We start from the raw sequence: 21,809 nt of genomic DNA, 5'->3' as shown, positions 1-21,809 counted from the left end.
CCTGACAGCAAAGATCAGCTTCCACAGGCAAGCTATTACAGTGTTTGCCATCCTGGTATTTCGTTCTCTCTTGGCTCTGGAGGGCACAGAAGCATTACACGGTCGTGACTGGATTTTTCCTCCCATCCTGGAAGTGGAAGGATTTCAGTCTCGGTGGAGCCCTGAGATGCTTGCCTGGAGGTTACAGGACTTCCCGCTAATCATGCGGATTGGAAGGAGCTAGAAACGCAACCAGGGCTCACAACTCCCAGGCCCAGTCCCAATGCTCTCTCTACAACTGTGTTGGCTCAGAGCCTTGCTTCCTGGCCTCAGCTGCCTGGAAAAAAAAAAAAAAAAACAGAACTCCTGAGGTCTGACTCCTCTGGGTGGGAGGCATCGGCAGGAAGGTCCTACCTCCATCCTGCACCCCAACCCTGAGGCCAACAGCCTCTCCAGGCCCTGAGAAAGCAGCCAGCAAGGATGCTCAGCCCGAGATTACAGCTCCTCTGAGGCCTGTGTTTCTCACCACCCTGGTCGGGGACAACGAGGCGAATAAAAACCTCAGTCTGGCAGCACCCCAGTGCACTGCCCACACACCCGCCCGAGACAGGCCAGGTCGGGCTTTCTCCTCACCCGTCCCACCCTCAGCAGAAAGCTCTGTATATCCATACTATGGTCATCCAGGGAGGCGGGATTCCCCTGCGAAGAGGGAAGAAGGTCGATTCCTGAATTCAAAAGGACATTTTGGGGGATGTCCCTGGTGGTTCAGCAGTTAAGAATCCGCCTCCAGTGGGATGTTTCGAAAGAACAGCATCGAAACATGTATATTATCAACGGTGAAACAGATCACCAGCCCACGTTGGATGCATGAGACAAGTGCTCGGGCCTGGTGCACTAGGAAGACCCAGAAGGATCGGGTAGAGAGGGAGGTGGGAGGGGGGATCGGGATGGGGAACACATGTAACTCCACGGCTGATTCATGTCAATGTATGACAAAAACCACCACAATATTGTAAAGTAATTAGCCTCCAACTAATAAAAATAAGTGAAAAAAAGAAAGAATCCGCCTCCAACGCACGGGATGCGGGTTCAATTCTTGGTCGGAGAACTCAGATCCCCCATGCCGCACAGCAACTAAGCCCAAGCCACAGCCAGAGAGGAGCCCACCCACCACAAAGATCCATGCAGCTAAAAAGGAATAAATTTAAAAAGAGGGGGGCGGAAAGGACATTTTGGAATTAAAAAAAAGAAATCAAAGTAACACAGGTGCAGGATAATGAAACCAAGAAATGCAGAAGCATGGACTATTGAAAAAAAAAATAGTAAACAAACAGTATCTGGCCCAAGCTTCTTCCAAATACACAGTTTGGATGTACCCACTCATGAGAGGCCAAGAGTCCTCCACACACAGAGATTCCGGGAAGATCACATGACTAGCCACAGAATGCCACCTCACTCGATAGCTAACTCTTGCTTCTAGAACAATGGAGCCCTTATACTGAGAAGAACGGAGCCCTTTCCTCCCAGGAGACCAGAACACCTATGACTAATCCGGCCCACCAAGGCCTCGCTTCTCTGCAGCCTGCAGGGCACAAACGGAGCTTCACGGGCTCTTTGAATTTCTTCCTTGGGTGCTTAAGTTAACAAACGGAATGGAAATGCAGAAAGCCGGCACTTGGCCTCACTGGGCGGGATGGCCGGAGGAAGGCTGGGAGGCAGAAGGGAAAACAAGGTAAGGGGGAGAGCTGGTGAGGCGGCCCAGGGGTCACTGGATGAGGGGAGTGCCCACCCTGCCAGTGAACGCGCGCCATCCCTGCCTTCAGAGACGCGCACACACCCCGAGCCAGGCCAGCAGCTCGCTGCCCGTGGACCTCAGCCCCAAGCGCTGGGGAAGACCTCGCTCATCTGGCCCTGAGCCTGAGAGGACGTGGACAGGCTACTGAGCGTGCAGCCACGCAGGGACCTCCCTGCGGGTCCAGGGTCCAAGACAAAGGGCATGGGTTCAACCCCTGGCTGGGGAACTAAGATCCCACATGCAGCCCCCCTGCAAAAAAAAAAAGAAAAGAAGATGGAAAAAAGAAAGTGAAGCCGCATAGCGAAGCAGGGCCAGGAGATGGAAAAAAAGCAGCTCCCGGCAACGGCCTGTGATCCAAAATCAGCGGATTCTGAGGCCGGTACTGGGCCTGGATATCTTAACTGCCTGGACCAATACATGTCTTTTTTTTTTTTTTTTAAATACATGTCTTTGCTTCCTTGTGCCAGACTGTGTTGGCTTTTCATCATTCATGCCTCCACCCCCCACCAAAAGCCCCTGATTGATGCAAAGAGACGGACGGACTTATACTTTACTGTGCACCCTTTTGTATTATTTGAATTTCTTACCAAGTTCATGTATCATGCCTTCATTTCAAAAGAAACTAGTTAAAGAAAGAACTAACACAGCTCACTTAAAAAACAAAACAAAACAAAAATATATATATATATGTACAGAAAATGCACTCTGAGGACGTAAGCCAGTGATACTGTGAGGGCCCAAAGTTCCCTCCGCAGTACGTTGTGTGACCAAGAGTGCTAACTGCCTGCTCAAGTTCCACTGTCCTCCCTCCTTCAGTAACAGAATCCCAGTGTGAAGACCCCGTATCTTAGCCTTCCATGCAGCTAGAGAGGTCTTGCCAATACGTTCTGGCCAACGAGTTATAAATGGAGCTGTCATGCAAGACGTGCAAGGAACCTCCCTCCTTCCTGCCATTCTGCTGCCCAGAAGGCAGACGTGATGGCCTGATCTCTAGCAGCTATTTTGGGCCGGAAAGACAAACGCTCCCATCTGGGGCAAGGTGATGAGCAAAAGAGGAGTCTAGATACCTGGTGACTCCACGGAACTATGTTCCCAGCCATGGTCTCCAGATTTTTTCTACATCAGAGGAGGCTTTCTTACTTAAGCCGCTATTTTGGGGTTTCAGTTACACTCAGTCAAACCTCATCCTAATGGGTGCAGGCCACTAAAAGCAGAGCGAGCTGCAAGAAGCATCACCATCAGTACAACCAGCCGTAGGTGTCTGGTTGCCATGGAAACCACCCCAACACACAGATTCCAAAGAACAAACCACTCAGATGATAAAGCCTGGGGTAAACCTAAGAGACACCCCACCGAAGTCTCCCCATGTCTGGGAGAGTGCCCCTCAGCCCAAAAGACAGAATGGTGAAGCTGAGTTCTCTGACAACCCCAGGAGAGGAAGCCCCAGGAATACAGTACTTGTGAAGTGCTTGAACCTCCTCGGCTGCCTTCACAATCAAAGGACGGCCAAGTCCCTGAGCTCCCCAGCAAGGATGTCTCTCGCTCTCTCCCTTCCCAACTCCTCTGCGTCCGCCCAGAGTCAAGGCCACCGACGAGTCCAGGCATCACATGTAGATTAATGCAAGAGCCTCCAGCCTGCTTGCCCACGGCCCGCCCCCTCCTACACGCTCCCTGTGGCCACGCTGTCTGCTACCCACAGAACGCACTTCCTGAGGGCACAGCTCTGATGTCAACCTCGCAAAGACCTCCAGGGTCTCCCCCGTCAGTCTAGGGAACAGAACACAAACTCCCTCCCACGGGACTCCAGGTTGTTCACACCTGAGCCCCGACTTACCTTCCCGGCATCACCTACCAACCAAACCCATTGCCACCCCGTACTTTTCTCTCTGTACTTCCAACTTGCTGCTGCTTCTACCGATAATTCACTTCCTTTCCCTGCTCACTCCCTGGGCTTCCCTGGTGGCTCAAAAGGCAAAGAATCTGCCTGCCAATGCAGGAGACTTGGGCTCAGTCCCTGGGTCGGGAAGGTCCCCTGAGCAGGAAACAGCGACCCTCTCCAGGATTCTCGCCTGGGGAATCCCCAGGACAGAGGAGCCTGCTGGGCTACAGTCCACGGGGTCACAAGAGAGTCCGACACGACTGAGCGACTGAGCACCCAGGCCCGAGCACTCTCCCCAAACACTACCTGTCCTTCCGATCTGAGCTTCACCCACAAGAGTCCTTTCTAATTCCCCAACTACAAAGAACCTCCCTGTCCCCGGGTTCCCATCACCTTCTGTCAGTTAGCTTCTTACAGCCACACACCAACCTGTCTCTTGATTACAGGTGACTGTGACCTGTCTGTCCTAACCCACCCTAAACCCCCGCAGGGAGGGGCTACACCTGACTTCCGGGCATACCCCCTACAAGTACACAGTAGGTGCTCAGGAAATGCTGGATGAAGTGGTCTGATGACAACTGTCTCCTTGCTCCACCTTCTGGGCCAAGACAAAGGGCTTTTCTGTGAGGAGAACACGTGTCCAGCCATCTCTGAACTCACACTGGCCCTTGACAAAGCTTGGATTATTCGCTCCTCTCCCCTCCTTCTGAACAAGGGGCCGGGGGCGGGGGTGGGGGGGGGGGGGAAGCAGGAACCTGCCACCCAATAGCAGCCCTGGCACAAAGCGCTTACGTGAATAACGTGTATAGATCTGGTCCTGGCAGTAACATCTAAAGGATAAAACTTAAAAAAATATATTTATTTGGCTGAACAGGGTCTCAGTTGAGGCGTGTGGGCTCACTGCTCCCCAGCATGTGAGATCTTAGCTCCCCATCCAGGGATCAAACTCACATCCCTGCACTGCAAGGTGGATTCTTAACCACGGCACCAGGTCTTAGCTGCAGCCTGTGGGATCTAGTTCCTGCTAGCTTCCTGAACGGAGATCAAATCCGGGCTCCCTGCATTGGGAGCATGGAGTCTTGGCCACTAGACCACCAGGGAAGCCCCTTAAAGGATAAAACTTAACCAATATTAACTTTGATCCCTTGCCCTCAGGGTATCTTACAAAAGAGCCAACACTTGATACATGCATTTTTATGTGATTTGTACTAAGATGCCTGTGAAAAACGATGTCAGCTACTCTCTTTTATTTAAATTTTAGCCGAAGACGTTTAGATAAGTTTCTAAGAAACTAGCTAAACACTCAATTAGATCACCCCTCTCATCCCCCCAAAAAGTGTATAAAGTCTTTCTTGGCAAACGTCTTTGAGAGAACAAGCTGTGCTCCCACCATCTGCGTGCCCTGGGTGAAACATCGCCCTGTCTGATGGCGGCGAGTGCCTGAGATGACTTCCAGAAGGGTCACCAGTCCTGAGATTTCTTTTTCTTTCAGATGCAATATGTGATCCAGGGAGGACAATGCCTCAAGGGAGAATCTAAACTCAGGCTTGAGGTCTCAAAGCAGTAAAGAGCCTGCCTCCCATCCTTCTTTTGCAAATGCCAAGGAGACCCAAAGAAGGGCTGGAGTTCCCCGATGGCAGACGCCCACTATCGCCTGACGGACAGGAAAGCATACCTTTCTCGTACGACGACTGCCGCCCCCCCATCCCAGGCTGCTACCAAAACCAACCAGCTTCGGGCGCCAACTGCCAAGTGCGTGGTGGGCCCCGTCATGGCAGCCTCCCCAGAGATCAGGGACAGTAGCCTCCTCCTGGGCTCCCTGCCCAAGTCCCAGGGCTCCATCCTCCACGTCCGGTGTTCCTCTAACCATCACCCCAACCCTACGTGTTGGCTCAGCTGCATGCTCAGCCCCACAGCTGCACGGAGCCTCTGAAGGGAATCGGCTTTTTCCAAACACCAGCTCATCCTTCGCTAAACCATGGTTCCCATCAGATCACAGGTTCTTGAGGCATTCCTTGGAAAGGTCAGGTGGTTAGGGCTGCGCATGTCCACTGCTGAGGGTGCGGGTTCGATTCCTGGTCCAGGAAGTAAGATCCTTCAGGCAAAAAAGGACCAGCGTTTCTCACCTCTGACTGCACATCGCCATCACCCTGGGTGGGGAGAGGGGACCCTAGAAACTACTGAAGCTCATCCCACCCACAGAAACTCTGATGCGTCGAGTCCAGGATGTGTCCAGGGCACTGGGCTTTTTGCATCTCTCCAGGTGATCCTAAGGTGCAGCCAGGGTGGCAAGCCGCCGTGTCAGAAGGGAGGGAGCGTCCCCAGAGCCTGAGAGCTCCCTGGAATCAAACCATCAAGGATGCTGGGCCGAGTCAGCTCACTCTGCTGGACCAGGGATGCCAAGGACAGTAGCAAACTGGAGTTCGGTTTGAGCTGGGAGCCCTGGGTTTATTTCACGTGAGCCAAAGGGCCCACGTACCTCATTCCACTTCACTGCAAAGCCGTTTCCCTGGAGATTCTTAAAGGTCTGCCTCCAGCAAAGGGGAGTGGTGGCGTCGACTTCAGGAGGGAAGGCTGGGCCCCCTTGGGGAGGGTACACCACAAACCCACGCCCCCAGGAAACCCCCCAACTCGGGAGCCCTGAACATTCCAGGAAGCATCCAGGACCTCCAGCCTGGCTGGGGCCCTGTCTGCCCAGCACAGAGCTGCGGTCCCCGTGGCCCATCACCCCCCTGCAACTACAGCAGGGGTCAGCGAACTTGGGGAAAGACCAGAGAGTGAATATTACAGGTTTTGCAGGCCTGCTGCAGCACCTCAGGGCTGCTGCTGTAATGCCGGAGCGGCTGCAGATAACGTGTGGGCATACGGGCGCGGCTGGGGTCCAATAAATCTCCAGTGACAAAAACAGACAATGGAAAAGCAGACAGATGGAGGGCTGGACGGGGACCGCGGTGTGCTGTGCTTACCCCTCCACCAGACCAGACCTTCCTTAAACACAGAGAATGTCTCTCCCAGCGCGCCTTCTTAGGCGCAGCGCTTGACACAGTGCCTGGAACACAACAGGTTCTCCACGAATGAAAGGAAGGAAAGAGGAAAGGGTCGGGGGGAGAGAGAGAGAAAGGGAGGAAGGCAGGGAAGGAGGAAGAAAGAGAGAAAGGCAGGAAGGCAGGGAGGGAGGGATGAAGGGAGAAAAATGAGCCCGTCTTAAAGGAGTATCTACTGAACACCTACCTATACCTACAGAGAATCCGTAAGACTTACTGTGACTTTGGGATGCTCACATCTGACTATTTAAAGCCTCCCAAGGTTCTTTTCTCAGACTGCCCATGCGATTCTCCAGGCAAGAATACTGGACTGGGTTGCCATTTCCTTCTCCAGTTCATAAAGAAGGCTAAGAGCCTAAAAAATTGACGCTCTCTAACTGTGGTGCTGAAGCAGACTCTTAAGAGTCCCTTGGACAGCAAGGAGATCAAACCAGTCAATCCTACAGGAAATCAATGCTGAATATTCATTGGAAGGACTGATGCTGAAGCTGAAACTCCAATACTCTGACCACCCGATGCAAAGAGCCGACTCATCGGAAAAGACCCTGACGCTGGGAAAGATTGAGGGCAAGAGGAGAAGGGGATGACAGAGGGTAAGATGGTTGAATGGCACCAGTGATTCAATGGACATGAATGTGAGCAAACTCCAGAGGATAGTGGAAGACAGAGAAGCCTGGTGGGCTATACTCCCTGGGATTGCAAAGAGTCAGACACGACTTAGTGACTCAACCACAATAACATCAAAGGCCCCTTTTAATCTCCTGCTGGCCACTTACTTACACTCCCACCCTCTCGCTCATGGGAACAGGGAAGGGCAGCCCCAAACACAGGGGAACAGGTATCCCCAAGCCCTGGCCCAGTCAACCAAGTCAGCCCAGGAGGGCAAGAAAAGGCAGAGGGAGAGAGCAGAAAGCAGGGGTTTCCAGGCTGTGAGAGTGGAGGCCGCCCGAGGGCGCAGGTGGGGAAGGAGAGAGGATGTGCTGAGACAGGGCAGGGGGGTAACAGCGTCCGGGGCGGGGGGCGCTGGGCAGGATCAAGGCCTCCCTCTCCCGTATGCTCAAGCACTTGGGCTCTTCCACCGACATAATGCTGTGCGCGTCCATCACTGCAGAGAGAAGGTAATATATACCATTTCCTCCCCCGCACGGTTCATAACCACACTGGAAATCTGAAGCATGAAATTGAAAAGAAAAAATACAAGAATAATAATAACGGTCTGTCTCCACCCTGGGCGCTTTTCTCCCTTTTTTCCTTCCTTTCCTTCCCTTCTCGCCTCGCCATCCCCCTCCCCTCCCCAGGGGGGAGTCAGGATGTTGGGGGGAGGGGAGGAAGGGGCCCATCATGCTGGCACAGGGTGACAGACAGCTGGGGGACGGAGCTGTCATCTCAGCTCCCTCACGCCACTCCCACCGCTTCCACCGCTTCCACACGGGGCCCACGAACGCCAGAACGCCCACAGCCTGGTCCCCTGTGCTGCCTTCAGGGTCTTCTGCCTGGGCTCAGCCTGGTCTGAGGACACCTGGCTGAGACACAGAAGTTTCCTACCAGAAACAGGCCATCTGAGACCCTGAAAAAGAAAACCCCTTTCGGAAAGTGACAAGTGCCCCTGAGCGACGCTGCCGACTGTCCCGAGCATGGGCCTGGCTGCGGCAGGGCCGGTGCCCACACCCTCTTCCTGCTCCAGGCCACACTCTCCAGCTCACACGAGACCCCTGGGGGAGAGGGCTCCAAGTCCCACTGAGCCTACCCCGGAACGTGCCATCACTATGCTGAGCACCCACCTAAAGGGCAGCCTTAGCCCCAGAATGGGCTTCCCAGGTAACTCAGTGGTAAAGAATCTCTCTCACCTGCCAATCAAGAGACGCAGGTTCGAGCCCTGGGTCGGGAAGATCCCCCGGAGAAGGAAATGGCAGCCCCCTCCAGCATTCTTGCCTGGAGAATCCCATGGACAGAGGAGCCCGGCGGGCTGCAGCCCAGGGGGTCGCAACGAGTTGGACACGACTGCAGTGTCCAAACAGCAGCAACAGCCCTAGAAGAGACCAGCATCACCTCCTGGCCACTGCCTCCCGGTGCAGGAGAAAAGCTGCAGACATAGGACGTAGGAGGCCCTGAGGCGTCCTGGCTCCCCACAGCTTGAAAATTCAGACTTAAGAGAGGAGATCCAGGGACTTTCCTGGCAATCCAGTGGTTAAGAAGTCACCTTCCAAATCCGGGAAGTACAGGTTCCACCCCTGGAGCTAGGATCCCACATGCTTCAGGGCCAAAGACCGAAACATAAGGCAGGAGCAATACAGCAGCAAACTCAATAGAGACTTTAAAATTGGTCTACAGGGAGAAAAAAAAAAGTCTTAAAAAGAACAAAAACAAGAGAGGAGATTTGCATGAGACAACTGCCATGAAACTTCCAAGGTGGCCTGTCTGGTCCAAGTGATACTGGGATGGGACCTGCTCCAGGTCCACGCGGCTTCAGCATCCCCAGGGGATCACCTGGGGCCCTTCACCTCACTCAGCCTCATAAAGAGGAAAGCGACGGCTCGGGGAAACAGAGCCATGATTTTTGCAGGAGTCTCATCAGAGCCCATGGCAGTTGCTCATGCTGTCTGTTGGGGGTCCAGCCCATTTTAGTGTGACCGAAAGACCTCACACTGAAAAATCCCCATGAGCGCATGCCAGGCTTCCCTACATCTCAGACAGTAAGAAGGGGAAAACCTAACAGCAATTGTGTGTGTGTATGTTCAGTCACTAAATCGTGTCCGACTCCTTGCGACCCCATGGACTGCAGCACGCCAGGCTTCCCTGTCCTTCATTATCTCCCGGAGTTTGCTCAGATTCAATTAGTAACAGCAATTATTAGTTCGTAATCTAGGATCCGTAGAGCCCGGAGTATAAAAGCCAGGCCTGGGCTTCCCTGGCGGCTCCATGGTAAAGAGTTCACCTGCCAAAGCGGGAGACCCGGGTTCAATCCCTGATGTGGGAGGATCCCAAATGCCGCGGAGCAACTAAGCCCATGGGCCACAACTGTCAAGCCTGTGCCCCAGAGCCCAGGAGCCGCAGCGACTGAGCCCACAGGCCACAACAGCTGGTTCCCTCGCACCCTAGATCCCATGTCCCCAACAAGAGAAGTCACCCCACGCTGCAAATAGAGAGGAGCCCCTACTCGCTACAACTAGAGAAAAGCAATGTAGACCCAGTGCGGCCAAAAATAAATTAAAAAGTCAGTAAAATTATTTTGAAAATAAATAAAAAGCTAGGCTTTCTGAAGACCCAATTCAGTGGCTACTCCCCACACCCTGGCCCTTCTCACTCAACTATCCACTCGAGGAGAAACCTTCCTGGTGGATCTGGCTGACATCTCTTCCCTGAATCCCTCATATGAGGATTTAAGCCCGTTTCTTCCCATCCATTTCTCCATGGAGAAGGAGAACAGCTGGTCACCATCATCCCTCCAGACTTCGAGGCCTTCACCGGAGCGCATCATTAACTTCCAACAGTGCGACGGTTATTTGCAGAAAACGCCACTCACCGCTTGCAGCACAAAAGCCGACTCAGCCAAAATCTCCCTGAGAAAAATCACATCTTTCATAAGGACCCAGCTCCCTGTGCGATTAAATAATGGATATTAAATTGCCTTTTCATGCCAGCAGTGAGCTGTTTGATTGGTGGCCTTTCTCTTCTGCAGTTTCATGGTCATTTTTATTCTGCACAAGTACTTCTTTCCTTGAGAGAAAATATACACTGATGTAGAGGATCCTGGTTAGTTTAAACCTCACAAATAACAGCCATCAGGGCCAGAGCGAAGAAAATGAAAACGGTGACCCTCGATGTTTTCTCACTTGGATGAAAGGTTATTCGATTGCAAGTTTAAATTTACCATTAAATAGGTGAGTAGGGAAATAGGTGGACCAGAAACGGACTGAAACACTTTGTAATTGCTTGACAACAAAAAGAGACACGCTAACTTCTGTGGAAACTCACCCCTTCAGACATGCAGATCCAGGAAGTTCTTAAGGAACCATCCCTTCCAACAGCCCCAGACCCCAGCAGATTCAGCTGAGGTCCAGGACGACTGAGGAGCCTCCCCAAGGTCACAGAGCTCAATGCGGACAGCCCCCGACTTCTCATCTGGGTTTCGTCCTAGCTCTGTGCCATCTAGCATTTTTTAATTCTGGATAAGTAATTTATTCTCTATGGTTCTGTTTCTTGTCTGTAAAATAGAGGCGGCTGGACCAGACATCATCTAGGAGGCATTGAGCTTTAACTGTTCGGGCTCAACAGTCAGAGCGTGGGTTCAAATCCCAGCTCTGCTCCCTGAAGACATGGAAGCAACCGGAAGGTCCAAAAACAGATGAATGGATAAAGAAGATGTGCTACGTATACACAGTGGAATACCGCTCAGTCACAGAAAAGACGGAAGTCGTGCTGCTGGCAGCAACATGGGAGTGACTGGGGATGATCAGACTCAGTGAGGTAAGTCAGAAAGATAAAGGCCAAAGGATATCACCGACGTGTGGGATCTAACGCAGGACACAAATGAGCTTATCTGCAAAACAGGAACAGACCCACAGACACAGGGAACGGACTCGAGGTTGCCAAAGGGGATGGGGAGGGGCAGGGGTGGAGAGGGAGCGTGGGAAGAAGAGATGGGAACTCTTATGCACAGAACGGATAAGCGGCAGGGTCCTCCTGCATAGCACCAGGAAATACATTCAAAATCCTGTGAATAAACCATAACGGAAAAGAATATGAAAAAGAATATACATGTGCGTAACTAAATCACTTTTCTGTATAGCAGAAATTAACACAACACTGTAAGTCGACTATAAAGTTCTCAAAGTAACAATTAAAAAATGAAATGCTTTCATCTCAAATTTAAAGAGTCACTAAAGATGTAAATTCTGGCATGTAAATATCAATGTGCTTATATAAAACTATTTCATCAGTCGTTTAAATGGACCCACTAGGATCTAAACAGCACAGGAGGGAATTCCCTGGCCGTCCAATGGTTAGGATATGGTGCTTTCATTGCTGAGGGCCACGTTAAATCCCCGGTTGGGGAACTAAGATCCCCAAGCCCCTGAAGCCAAAAAAGATTTCATTAACTAAATAAATAAAAATAAACAGCATAGGGATTTGATTCTCCCTGTTATCCACTTAAAACTGTACACAAATTAAGTTGTGTGTTTATGTCTTATGTATTTTTCTGTTCCAGGGTTATATTCTACACACAAAAACATAAGAGCCAGCTCTTCTTCAAAAGTCAAAAAATGTACACCATTCCTTCTTCTCCTTGATTTGTATACCAATTCTGTTTCCCCACCTAATTTTATCCTAGAGCAACTTATATTTCTTCCTAGAAAGTCTATTATTGGTTTCTTTCTCATACTGGTTTGCAATAAAACATCTATGCACATTTCAATTTAATTTTTTTTTTTAATTTCCCGTGAGCCTAGAGTTCTAACTGCTTAAATAACAATTTCCTGGATTGAATGACTATTAAAACTATTAGTGGTTGAGAACAGATTCATAACAGCAAAAATTTAATATACCATTTCATAATTATTAGATACTCAAGTCTAATAATATTTATTCTTGGAAATACTTATTTTCATGGATGAGGCCTTTTTCTAATTTTTTCAGTTTTCATTCATATATCTGTGAATAAACATTAAGTGGTTACTGCTAGAATAAGACAGGGTTAAGCATCAATTTTATTTCCAGTTTTCTATGAGTTTTTTTTTTTCTTACAGTAAACAAAGAAAATTATTCATGTAAAGAAAGTAGAAAAAACAAATATTTTGTTCTAATACTGTCATTTTTTTTTTTAATCTACCTAGTTGGTTATCCTGGGTCTCAGGGGTGGCAAGAGGCATCTTTAGTGATAGCATCTGGGATCTAGTTCCCTGAACAGGGACTGAACCTGGGCTCCCTGCACGGGGAGCAGAGTCTTAGCCACTAGACCGCCAGGGAATTTTGTCCTTTGAACTCTATCTAAGAAGGCCCCAAATCCCAGAGCAGTTCAGTTCAATTCAGTTCAGTCACTCAGTTGTGTCCAACTCTTTGCGACCCCATGGACTGCAGCACGCCAGGCCTCCCTGTCCATCATCAACTCCCAGAGTTTACTCAAACTCATGTCCATTGAGTCAGTGACGCCACCCAACCATCTCATCCTCTGTCGTCCCCTTCTCCTCCGGCCCTCAGTCTTTCCCAGCATCAGGGTCTTTTCCAACGAGTCAGTTCTTCGCATCACGTGACCAAAGTACTGGAGTTTCAGCTTCAGCATCAGTCCTTCCAGCGCAATTCACCAGGGAAATTTACATTAAAGGATTTCTTTCTCTCTTTCTTTTGGCCACACCATGTGGCTTTTGGGATGTTATTTCCCTGAAAGGACAGTATCTGAATTGCTAAAGGATTTGCATCCAGTGATCAGTGATGCGAGTCCTTCATCATCTCCACCCCAGCATCCACACGCCAAGGGGCCCTCCGTCCATGCATGGAGACGCTGCTACTCAGAGGCACGGAACCAAGGCAAGAGAGCATCTTCCTTTGATAAAGCAGGAGAGGGCGGCTGTGTCAGGGAAGGTGGGAAGGCACAATCTGCCTCGGGAGATTCTCGGGCAGAGCAGTTTGGCGAAAGGAACAAAACTGGAAGCTGAGGACATGGACACTGATTTTTGCAACCACTCTCCGTGCCCCATGGAACACCTAGAATGCTCTCACACACTCTGATCTCAGAGTTGCTGGCTTACAGGACTTTTGGGAGGTCCCACCCTCAGGCCAGGTTTTGCAGATCACAGGACTACAAAAACAGGACCAAGGAACCAAATTTGACTCAACGGAAAGGGAAAAGCACGTATTAACGTGCCTGCTAATGTGAATGATGACACTGAAAAATGAAGTCACCAGGTCAGTAGGTGCCCAACATGCTACTGGAGAAGAGTGGAGAAATAACTCCAGAAAGAAGGAACAGACGGAGCCAAAGCAAAAACAACGCCGAGGTGTGGATGTGACTGGTGATGGAAGTAAAGTCTGATGTTGTAAAAAGTATATTGCATAGGAACCTGAAATGTAACGCCCATGAATCAAGGCACATTGGAAGTGGTCAAGCAGGAGACGGCAAGAGTGAACATTGACATTTTAGAAATCAGTGAACTAAAATGGACTGGAATGGGTGAATTTGATTCAGACGACCATAATATCTATTACTGTGGGCAAGAATCCCTTAGAAGAAATGGAGTAGCCATCATAGTCAACAAAAGAGTCTGAAATGCAGTACTTGGGTACAATCTCAAAAATGACAGAATGATCTCTGATCATTTCCAAGGCAAACCATTCAATATCACAGTAATCCAAGTCTGTGCCCTGACCAGTAATGCTGAAGAAGCTGAAGTTGGACGGTTCTATGAAGACCTACAAGACCTTCCAGAACTAACACCCAAAAAGATATCCTTTTCATTACAGGGGACTGGAATGCAAAAGTAGGAAGTCAAGAAATACCTGGAATAACAGGCAAATTTGGGCCTGGATTACAGAATGAAGCAGGGCAAAGGCTAGCAGAGTTCTGCCAAGAGAACACACAGGTCATAGCAAACATCCTCTTCCAACAACACAAGAGAAGACTCTATGCATGGACATCATCAGATGGTCAATACTGAAATCAGATTATATTCTTTGCAGCCAAAGATGGAGAAGCTCTATACAGTCAGCAAAAAACAAGACCTATACAGTCAGCAAAAACAAGACCAGGAGATGATTGTGGCTCAGATCATGAACTACTTATTCCAAAATTCAGACTTAAATTGAGAAAAGTAGGGAAAACCACTAGATCATTCAGGTATGACCTAAATCAAATCCCTTACGATTATACAGTGGAAGTGACAAATAGATTCAAGGGATTAGATCTGATAGACAGAGTGCCTGAAAAACTATGGACAGAGGTTCATGACATTGTATAGGAGGCAGTGATCAAGACCATCCCCAAGAAAAAGAAAAGAAAAATGGCAAAATGGTTGTCTGAGGAGGCCTTACAAATAGCTGAGAAAAGAAGATAAGCTAAAGGCAAAGGAGAAAAGGAAAGATATGCCCACTTGAATGCAGAGTTCCAAAGAACAGCAAGCTAAGAAAGCCTTCCTCCGTGATCAATGCAAAGAAATAGAGGAAAACAACAGAATGGGAAAGACTAGAGGTCTCTTCAAGAAAATTAGAGATACCCAGGGAACATTTCATGCAAAGATGGGTTCGATAAAGGACAGAAATGGTATGGGCCTAACAGAAGCAGAAGATGTTAAGAAGAGGTGGCAAGAATACACAGAACGATACAAAAAATATCTTCATGACCCAGAAAACCACGATGGTGTGATCACTGACTTAGAGCCAGACATCCTGGATTGCAAAGTCAAGTGGGCCTTAGGAGGCATCACTATGAACAAAGCTAGTGGAGGTGATGGAATTCCAGTTGAACTATTTCAAATCCTAAAAGGTGATGCTGTGAAAGTGCCGCACTCAATATGCCAGCAAATTTGGAAAATTCAGCAGTGGCCACAGGACTGGAAAAGGTCAGTGTTCATTCTAATCCCAAAGAAAGGCAATCCCAAAGAATGTTCAAACTATCGCACAATTGCACTCATCTCATACACTAACAAAGTAATGTTCAAAATTCTCCAAGCCAGGCTTCAACAATACAGGAACTGAGAAGTTCCAGATGTTCAAGCTGGATTTAGAAAAGGCAGAGGAACCAGAGATCCAATTGCCAACATCCTCTGGATCATCGAAAAAACAACAGAATTCCAGAAATACATCTACTCTGCTTTATTGATTACGCCGAAGCCTTTGACTGTATGGATCACAACAAACTGTGGAAAATTTTTCAAGAGATGGGAATACCAGACCACCTGACCTGCCTCTTGAGAAACCTATATGCAGCTCAGGAAGCAACAGTTAGAACTGGACATGGACCAACAGACTGGTTCCAAATAGGGAAAGGAGTTCGTCAAGGCTGTATATTGTCACCCTGCTTATTTAACTTAGATGAAGAGCTCATCTTGTGAAATGAGAAATATCAATAACCTCGGATATGCAGATGACACCACCCTTATGGCAGAAAGTGAAGAGGCACTAACAGCATCTTGATGAAACTGAAAGAGGAGAGTGAAAAAGTTGGCTTAAAACTCAACATTCAAAGAATTAAGATCATGGCATCTGGTCCCATCACTTCATGGCAAATAGATGGGGAAACAATGGAAACAGTGACAGACTTTATTTTTTGGGGCTCCAAAATCACTGCAAATGGTGATTGCAGGCATGAAATTAAGAGACACTTGCTCCTTGGAAGAAAAGCTATGACCAACCTAGAGAGCATATTAAAAAGCAGAGACATTACTTTGTCAGAAAGGTCCATCTAGTCAGAGCCATGGTTTTTCCAGTAGTCATGTATGGATGTGAGAATTGGACTATAAAGAAAGCTGAGCACTGAAGAATTGATGCTTTTGAACTGTGGTGTTGGAGAAGACTCTTGAGAGTCCTTTGGACTGCAAGAAGATTCAGCCAGTCCATCCTAAAGGAAATCAGTCCTGAATATTAATTGAAAGGACTGATGCTGAAGCTGAAACTGCAATACTTTGGCCACCTGATGCAAAGGACTGACTCACTGGAAAAGACTCTGATGCTGGGAAAGACTGAAGGCAGGAGGAGAAGGGGACGACAGAAGGATGAGATGGTTGGATGGCATCACTGAGTCGACGGACATGAGTTTGAGCTGGACTTTGAGCGGGAGTTGGTGATGGACAAGGAGGCCTGGCGTGCTGCAGTCCACTGGGTGGCAAAGAGTCAGACACGACTGAGCGGCTGAACGGAACTGAATGTGACTGATGAGATTGGAATACACAGCGCCTCGAGGAGGTATTCATGCCTTGAAAATGGAATCCGCACTGAGCGAGCCTCTAGGTCTGCTTCCCAGTTTACGGGAGACCTAGGGGACAGAGGAACAAGTTCAACAGCACCATAAGGAAGCAACCTGCCAAGGTCAGAATGTGGGACATTCTACAGACCAACAGTCCACCTTCTCTAACAAATTACTAGGGGTGGGGGTGGAAATGATGGGGTGGGGGAGAGTACTGCTAAAGAATAAAAGAGACTGAAAATACTCAATACAAATTCAAGGCTGCTCCCTGGTCGTCCGGTGGTTAGGACTTGATGCTTTCACTGCCAAGGCCCAGGTTTGATCCCTGGTCAGGGAACTAAGGCCCAGTAAGCCTTGAGGCACACCCCAGAAAAAGGAAACAAATTCTATATGAAGATTTTGTTTGGATCATGATTCTAACAAAACAATTTTAGGAGACACCTTTGAAAAACACAGAGGAAGTCTGAATGTGAAGTCAAATACTGGATACTAATAAGGAAATATTAATTTTGGTAGGTGTGATAATACCATGCTGATTATGTTTTTTTTTTAATCATTCAGTTAGAGTTGTGTATTGAATTTACAAGTGAAATTATATGATGTCTGAGATTTGCTTTTATAAAACATTCTCCCAAGTATACTGGATGGCGGGAGGTGGTGGGGCGGGGGGATATGTTAAATGAGTTTAGCAAAATGTCACTAATGATTGAAGCTGAGCTGTGGTACCTGGGGTACCTCATGGGATTCTCTCCACTTTTTTACATGTTTGAAAATACCCATAATATAAGATCTTATGGGGGATGAGGAGGAAGGAAAGAGCATATTTGATTAGTGCCAACAGAGCTCTGTGCTAAGCCCTCCCTAAATATATATACCTCACTTGAATACTTATTTACAAGTCCTGAGACAGCTGCCAACAAGCCTCTTTCTCAGTCTAAGGAGAGGCAGGGGCACTCCCCTTGCTGGATGCAAACAGGGTCAGTGATCAGAGGGAGCCACTGGTAACTGGAGATCACAAAGGGGGAACGTGGCCACAAGGAGGGAGGCTGGAAATACCCCTTGGCAGAGAAACAACAGAGGAAACATTCTCCACTCAGATCCCTCCCACCATGCGCTGACTTACCCCTGCAGCAAAGCCAAGGCTTCCATCTAAGATCCGCCTCTGAAAATGAAAACAAGATGTTTCAGTTTCTAAGAAACGTTTCATGGGATAGGAGGCAATCATAAGCCTAAGAAAGCCACATGAATAAAGACAAGCCCAAGCTGGAGCTTGCAAATCTATCTGGAACCCTGAACCCGAGTCTTTATAAAATGAGCCAAGAGTCAGGGGAAAAAAAAAATTTTTTTTAAACCTTCCATCCATTCCACACCCAATCGGAGCCTTCATTCAGCATGACCCTCGGCTTGCACTGGTCCGTGTGTTTTACGTCTTTCTCAGCGTTCCCTGTGAACTACGGCCATAAACCTTTAGTAAGGAGCTGGTATAAACTTGGAAATTAACAAGTACTCACAACAAGCACGTGGACCAACCAAAATCCTCCCGCGCTGCAGGTGGGCGTGCAAGCTGGTCCAGCCACTTTGGAAAGTGAACCTTCATCAGCATGCCCTGTGACCCAGCAGTGAGGGCCATGTGTAATTACCAACAGAAACACACACTCGGATTCAGCGGACTTGTGGGCAAAAATGCTTTTTATGGCACTGCTTGTGAGAGCCGAGACTCAAAACTACCCAGGGGTCCAGCAACAGCAAAATGAAGAGGTCACGAGCACGTCCACACACGGAGAACACCATGTAGAAATGAGAACGCACATACATATATGACTGGAGCTCATAATCAGGCATCGGCATCAGTAAATGCGAAAGCAGTGAACGGGAAAGTCGCTCAGTCGTGTCCAACTCTTTGTGACCCCATGGACTGCAGTCCATGGGATTCTCCAGGTCAGAATACTGCAGTGGGTAGCCTTTCCCATCTCCAGGGGATCTTCCCAACCCAGGGATCAAACCCAGGTCTACCACATGACAGGCAGACTCTCTACCAGCTGAGCCATGCGGGACGCCGAAGAATACTGGAATGCGTTGCCTATCCTGTCTCCAGCAGCTCTTCCCGACCCAGGAAGCCAACCAGGGTCTCCTGCATTGCAGGCGGATTCTTTACCAGCTGAGCAATAAATAGGGTGAAATCAGCCAGATGCAGAAGAGCATACACTACACAATACCCTCAACGAAACAGAGAAAACGAGACTCTGCTGTTGTAGACCAGGAGAGGGGCTGCCCCTGGAGTGGAGCAGGCGGCTGGGGTGAAAGGGGCCCCGAAAGGGCTACTGCAGGGGGCTCAGGGGTTCAGTTCAGTCAGTTCAGCTGCTCAGTCGTGTCCGACTCTTTGCGACCCAGTGGACTGCAGCACGCCAGGCCTCCCTGTCCATCACCACCTCCTGTAGTTCACCCAAACTCATCTCCATTGAGTCAGAGATGCCATCCAACCATCTCATCCTCTGTCGTCCCCTTCTCCTCCTGCCTTCAATCCCTCCCAGCATCAGGGTCTTTTCAAATGAGTCAGCTCTTCACATCAGGTGGCCAAAGTATTGGAGTTTCAGCCTCAACATCAGTCCTTCCAATGAACACCCAGGACTGATCTCCTTCAGGATGGACTGGTTGAATCTCCTTGCAGTCCAAGGGACTCTCAAGAGTCTTCTCCACCACCACAGTTCAAAAGCATCCATTCTTTGGCACTCAGCTTTCCTTATAGTCCAACTCTCACATGCATACATGACTACTGGAAAAACCACAGCCTTGACGAGACGGACCTTTGTTGGCAAAGTAATGTCTCCGCTTTTTAATATGCTGTCTAGGTTGGTCATACCTTTTCTTCCAAGGAGCAAGTGTCTTTTAATTTCATGCCTGCAGTCACCATCTGCAGTGATTTTGGAGCCCCAAGAAAATATAGTCTGTCACTGTTTCCATTGTTTCCCCATCTATTTGCCATGAAGTGATGGGACCAGATGCCATGATCTTAATTCTTTGAATGTTGAGTTTTAAGCCAACTTTTTCACTCTCCTCTTTCACTTTCATCAAGAGGCTCTTTAGTCCCTCTTCACTTTCAGCCATAAGCGTGGTGTCATCTGCATATCTGAGGTTATTGATATTTCTCCCAGAAATCTTGATTCTAGCTAGTGCTTCATCCAACCCAGCATTTCTCATGGTGTACTCTGCATATAAGTTAAATAAGCAGGGTGACAATATACAGCCTTGACGAACTCCTTTCCCTATTTGGAACCAGTCTGTTGCTCCATGTCCAGTTCTAACTGTTGCTTCCTGACCTGCATACAGATTTCTCAAGAGGTAGCTCAGGTGGTCTGGTATTTCCATCTCTTTCAGAATTTTCCACAGTTTATTGTGATCCACACAGTCAAAGGCTTTGCCATAGTCAATAAAGCAGAAATAGATGTTTTTCTGGAACTCTCTTGCTTTTTCGATGACCCAGCGGATATTGGAAATTTGATCTCTGGTTCCTCTGCCTTTTCTAAATCCAGCTTGAACATCTGGAAGTTCGTGGTTCACGTATTCCTGAAGCCTGGCTTGGAGAATTTTGAGCATTACTTTACTAGCGTGTGAGATGAGTGCAATTGTACACTAGTTTTAGCCTTCTTTGGCATTGCCTGTCAGGGGTTGGGGGGATCCTATTCTAGTACTTGATCTGGGTGCTATTTCCAAGGACACTGGTGAAAAGTCAGCAAGCTGTACACTTAGAAAATGTGCATTTTCCTTTCTTTAAATTATTTATTTATCTATTTTTGGGTGTGCTGGGTCTTCGTTGCTGCACATGGGCGTTCTCCAATTGTGACAAGCTAGGGCTGCTCTCTGCTCTGGTCACCGGCTTCTCATCGCAGCGGCTTCTCTTGTGGCTCGAGGGCTCCAGAGCTCGGGCTCAGCAGTTGGGGTGCATGGGCTTAGTTGATCTTCCCGCACCAGGGGATCGAACCCGTGTCCCCTGCATTGGCAGGTGGATTCTTAACCACTGGACCACCAGGGAAGTCCATAATATGTGCATTTTTCTACATGCATTGTATTTTTCAATAAAAAGCTTTTCTTTTTAAGGAGGGACCTAAGTTATACAATCTCTGACCACATGGACACACTTGTTATTGTTCAGTCATAAACTAACTGTCCAGCTGTTGGGGACTGGCTAAATAAACTGCAGTGCATTTTTATGGTGGGATGTTCTACAGCTATCTAAGTAACTAATCAAAATAATCAAAAAACCATTTAGGCTTAGGGAGGGGTGCCTATGACATCCAGTGAAAAATGCTCATTATAAAACTTCATAATTTGATCCTCATTATGTAAAGAAAACAGATATGTCTGTATTTTTATACTCAAATACAGCCAAATAAATTTGAACAAATATTTCAGTTTTCCTTTCAGAAAAGTGGGATCAAGAACATTTTTTATTCTTTCCTTTGGCTTCTCCACATTTTTTGAGTTCCCTACAATTACAATATTTTTTTTTTCAATCAAGAAAATGAATTTGGGTGACTTTCCTGGTGGTTCAGTGGCTAGGACTCTGCGCTCCCAAGGCAGGGGGCCTGGGTTCGACCCCTGGTCAGGGAACTAGATTCCACATGCCTCAACTAAGACCCAGCGCTACCAAATAAATACTTTTTTAAAAAAGAAAATGAATTTCGAGTGAAGTTGAGCCACTGTTGATAGCAGCAGAGGGTAGAGAGCTGAGTGTCCATCATCCTCAGGGACCCTCACTGAAGCCCCTATATCGGCTGGGTGAAAACTGCGGTTCGCCGGGGCAGGAGGAAAAGAGCTTGCCTCCGGGCACTCCGGTCCACGGCTGGCTTTATCCCCTCACGTCTGGCCCTTCCCACCTCTCCGGCACGGCTCCTGTGCAGAGAAGGCTCACCTAACCCACCGAGCCTGCTCCCTCTAGAAGGTCCTGTTTTCCAGGCTGGTCCTTGGCTGGCTCCTGGGAAGCTGGCCCTGGCACAGCTCCCCCATCCCTGACCGATAAGGGCGGGTCCCTGTGCCCACTTCACAAACCACGTGATTTGTGCAGGACATCTGCTTTCCTTCTGAGGGCCTGGGATTTGGGTTGTGGCTCAGATGTCTCTGTGGCCAGCCCCCAGTAAAGACCCTGAGGAGCGAGCCTGTGCTGGGCGTCCCTGGGCAGACACATCGCTCCCGTGTTACCGAGCTGTCATTGCTGGGGAA

The 21,809-nt window shown here is 48.6% G+C and overlaps 1 protein-coding gene across 5 annotated transcripts in view; it reads right to left on the bottom strand.

Moving 5' to 3' along the window:
• SLC39A11 (solute carrier family 39 member 11) overlaps positions 1-21,809 on the bottom strand; it is a 368,115-nt gene that overhangs the window by 250,014 nt on the left and 96,292 nt on the right. For all 5 annotated transcript variants that reach the window (XM_061144981.1, XM_061144980.1, XM_061144983.1 and 2 more), the window contains exon 3: positions 17,716-17,754. In XM_061144981.1, coding sequence (XP_061000964.1) covers positions 17,716-17,754 — 39 coding nt within the window. The remainder of the gene's footprint in view (positions 1-17,715; positions 17,755-21,809) is intronic.

Source organism: Dama dama, chromosome 5, assembly GCF_033118175.1.
Source record: "Dama dama isolate Ldn47 chromosome 5, ASM3311817v1, whole genome shotgun sequence".
Classification (NCBI taxonomy): domain Eukaryota; kingdom Metazoa; phylum Chordata; class Mammalia; order Artiodactyla; family Cervidae; genus Dama; species Dama dama.
The sequence above is the reverse complement of the archived record's forward strand: the minus strand, read 5'-3'. Positions and strand labels throughout refer to the sequence as shown.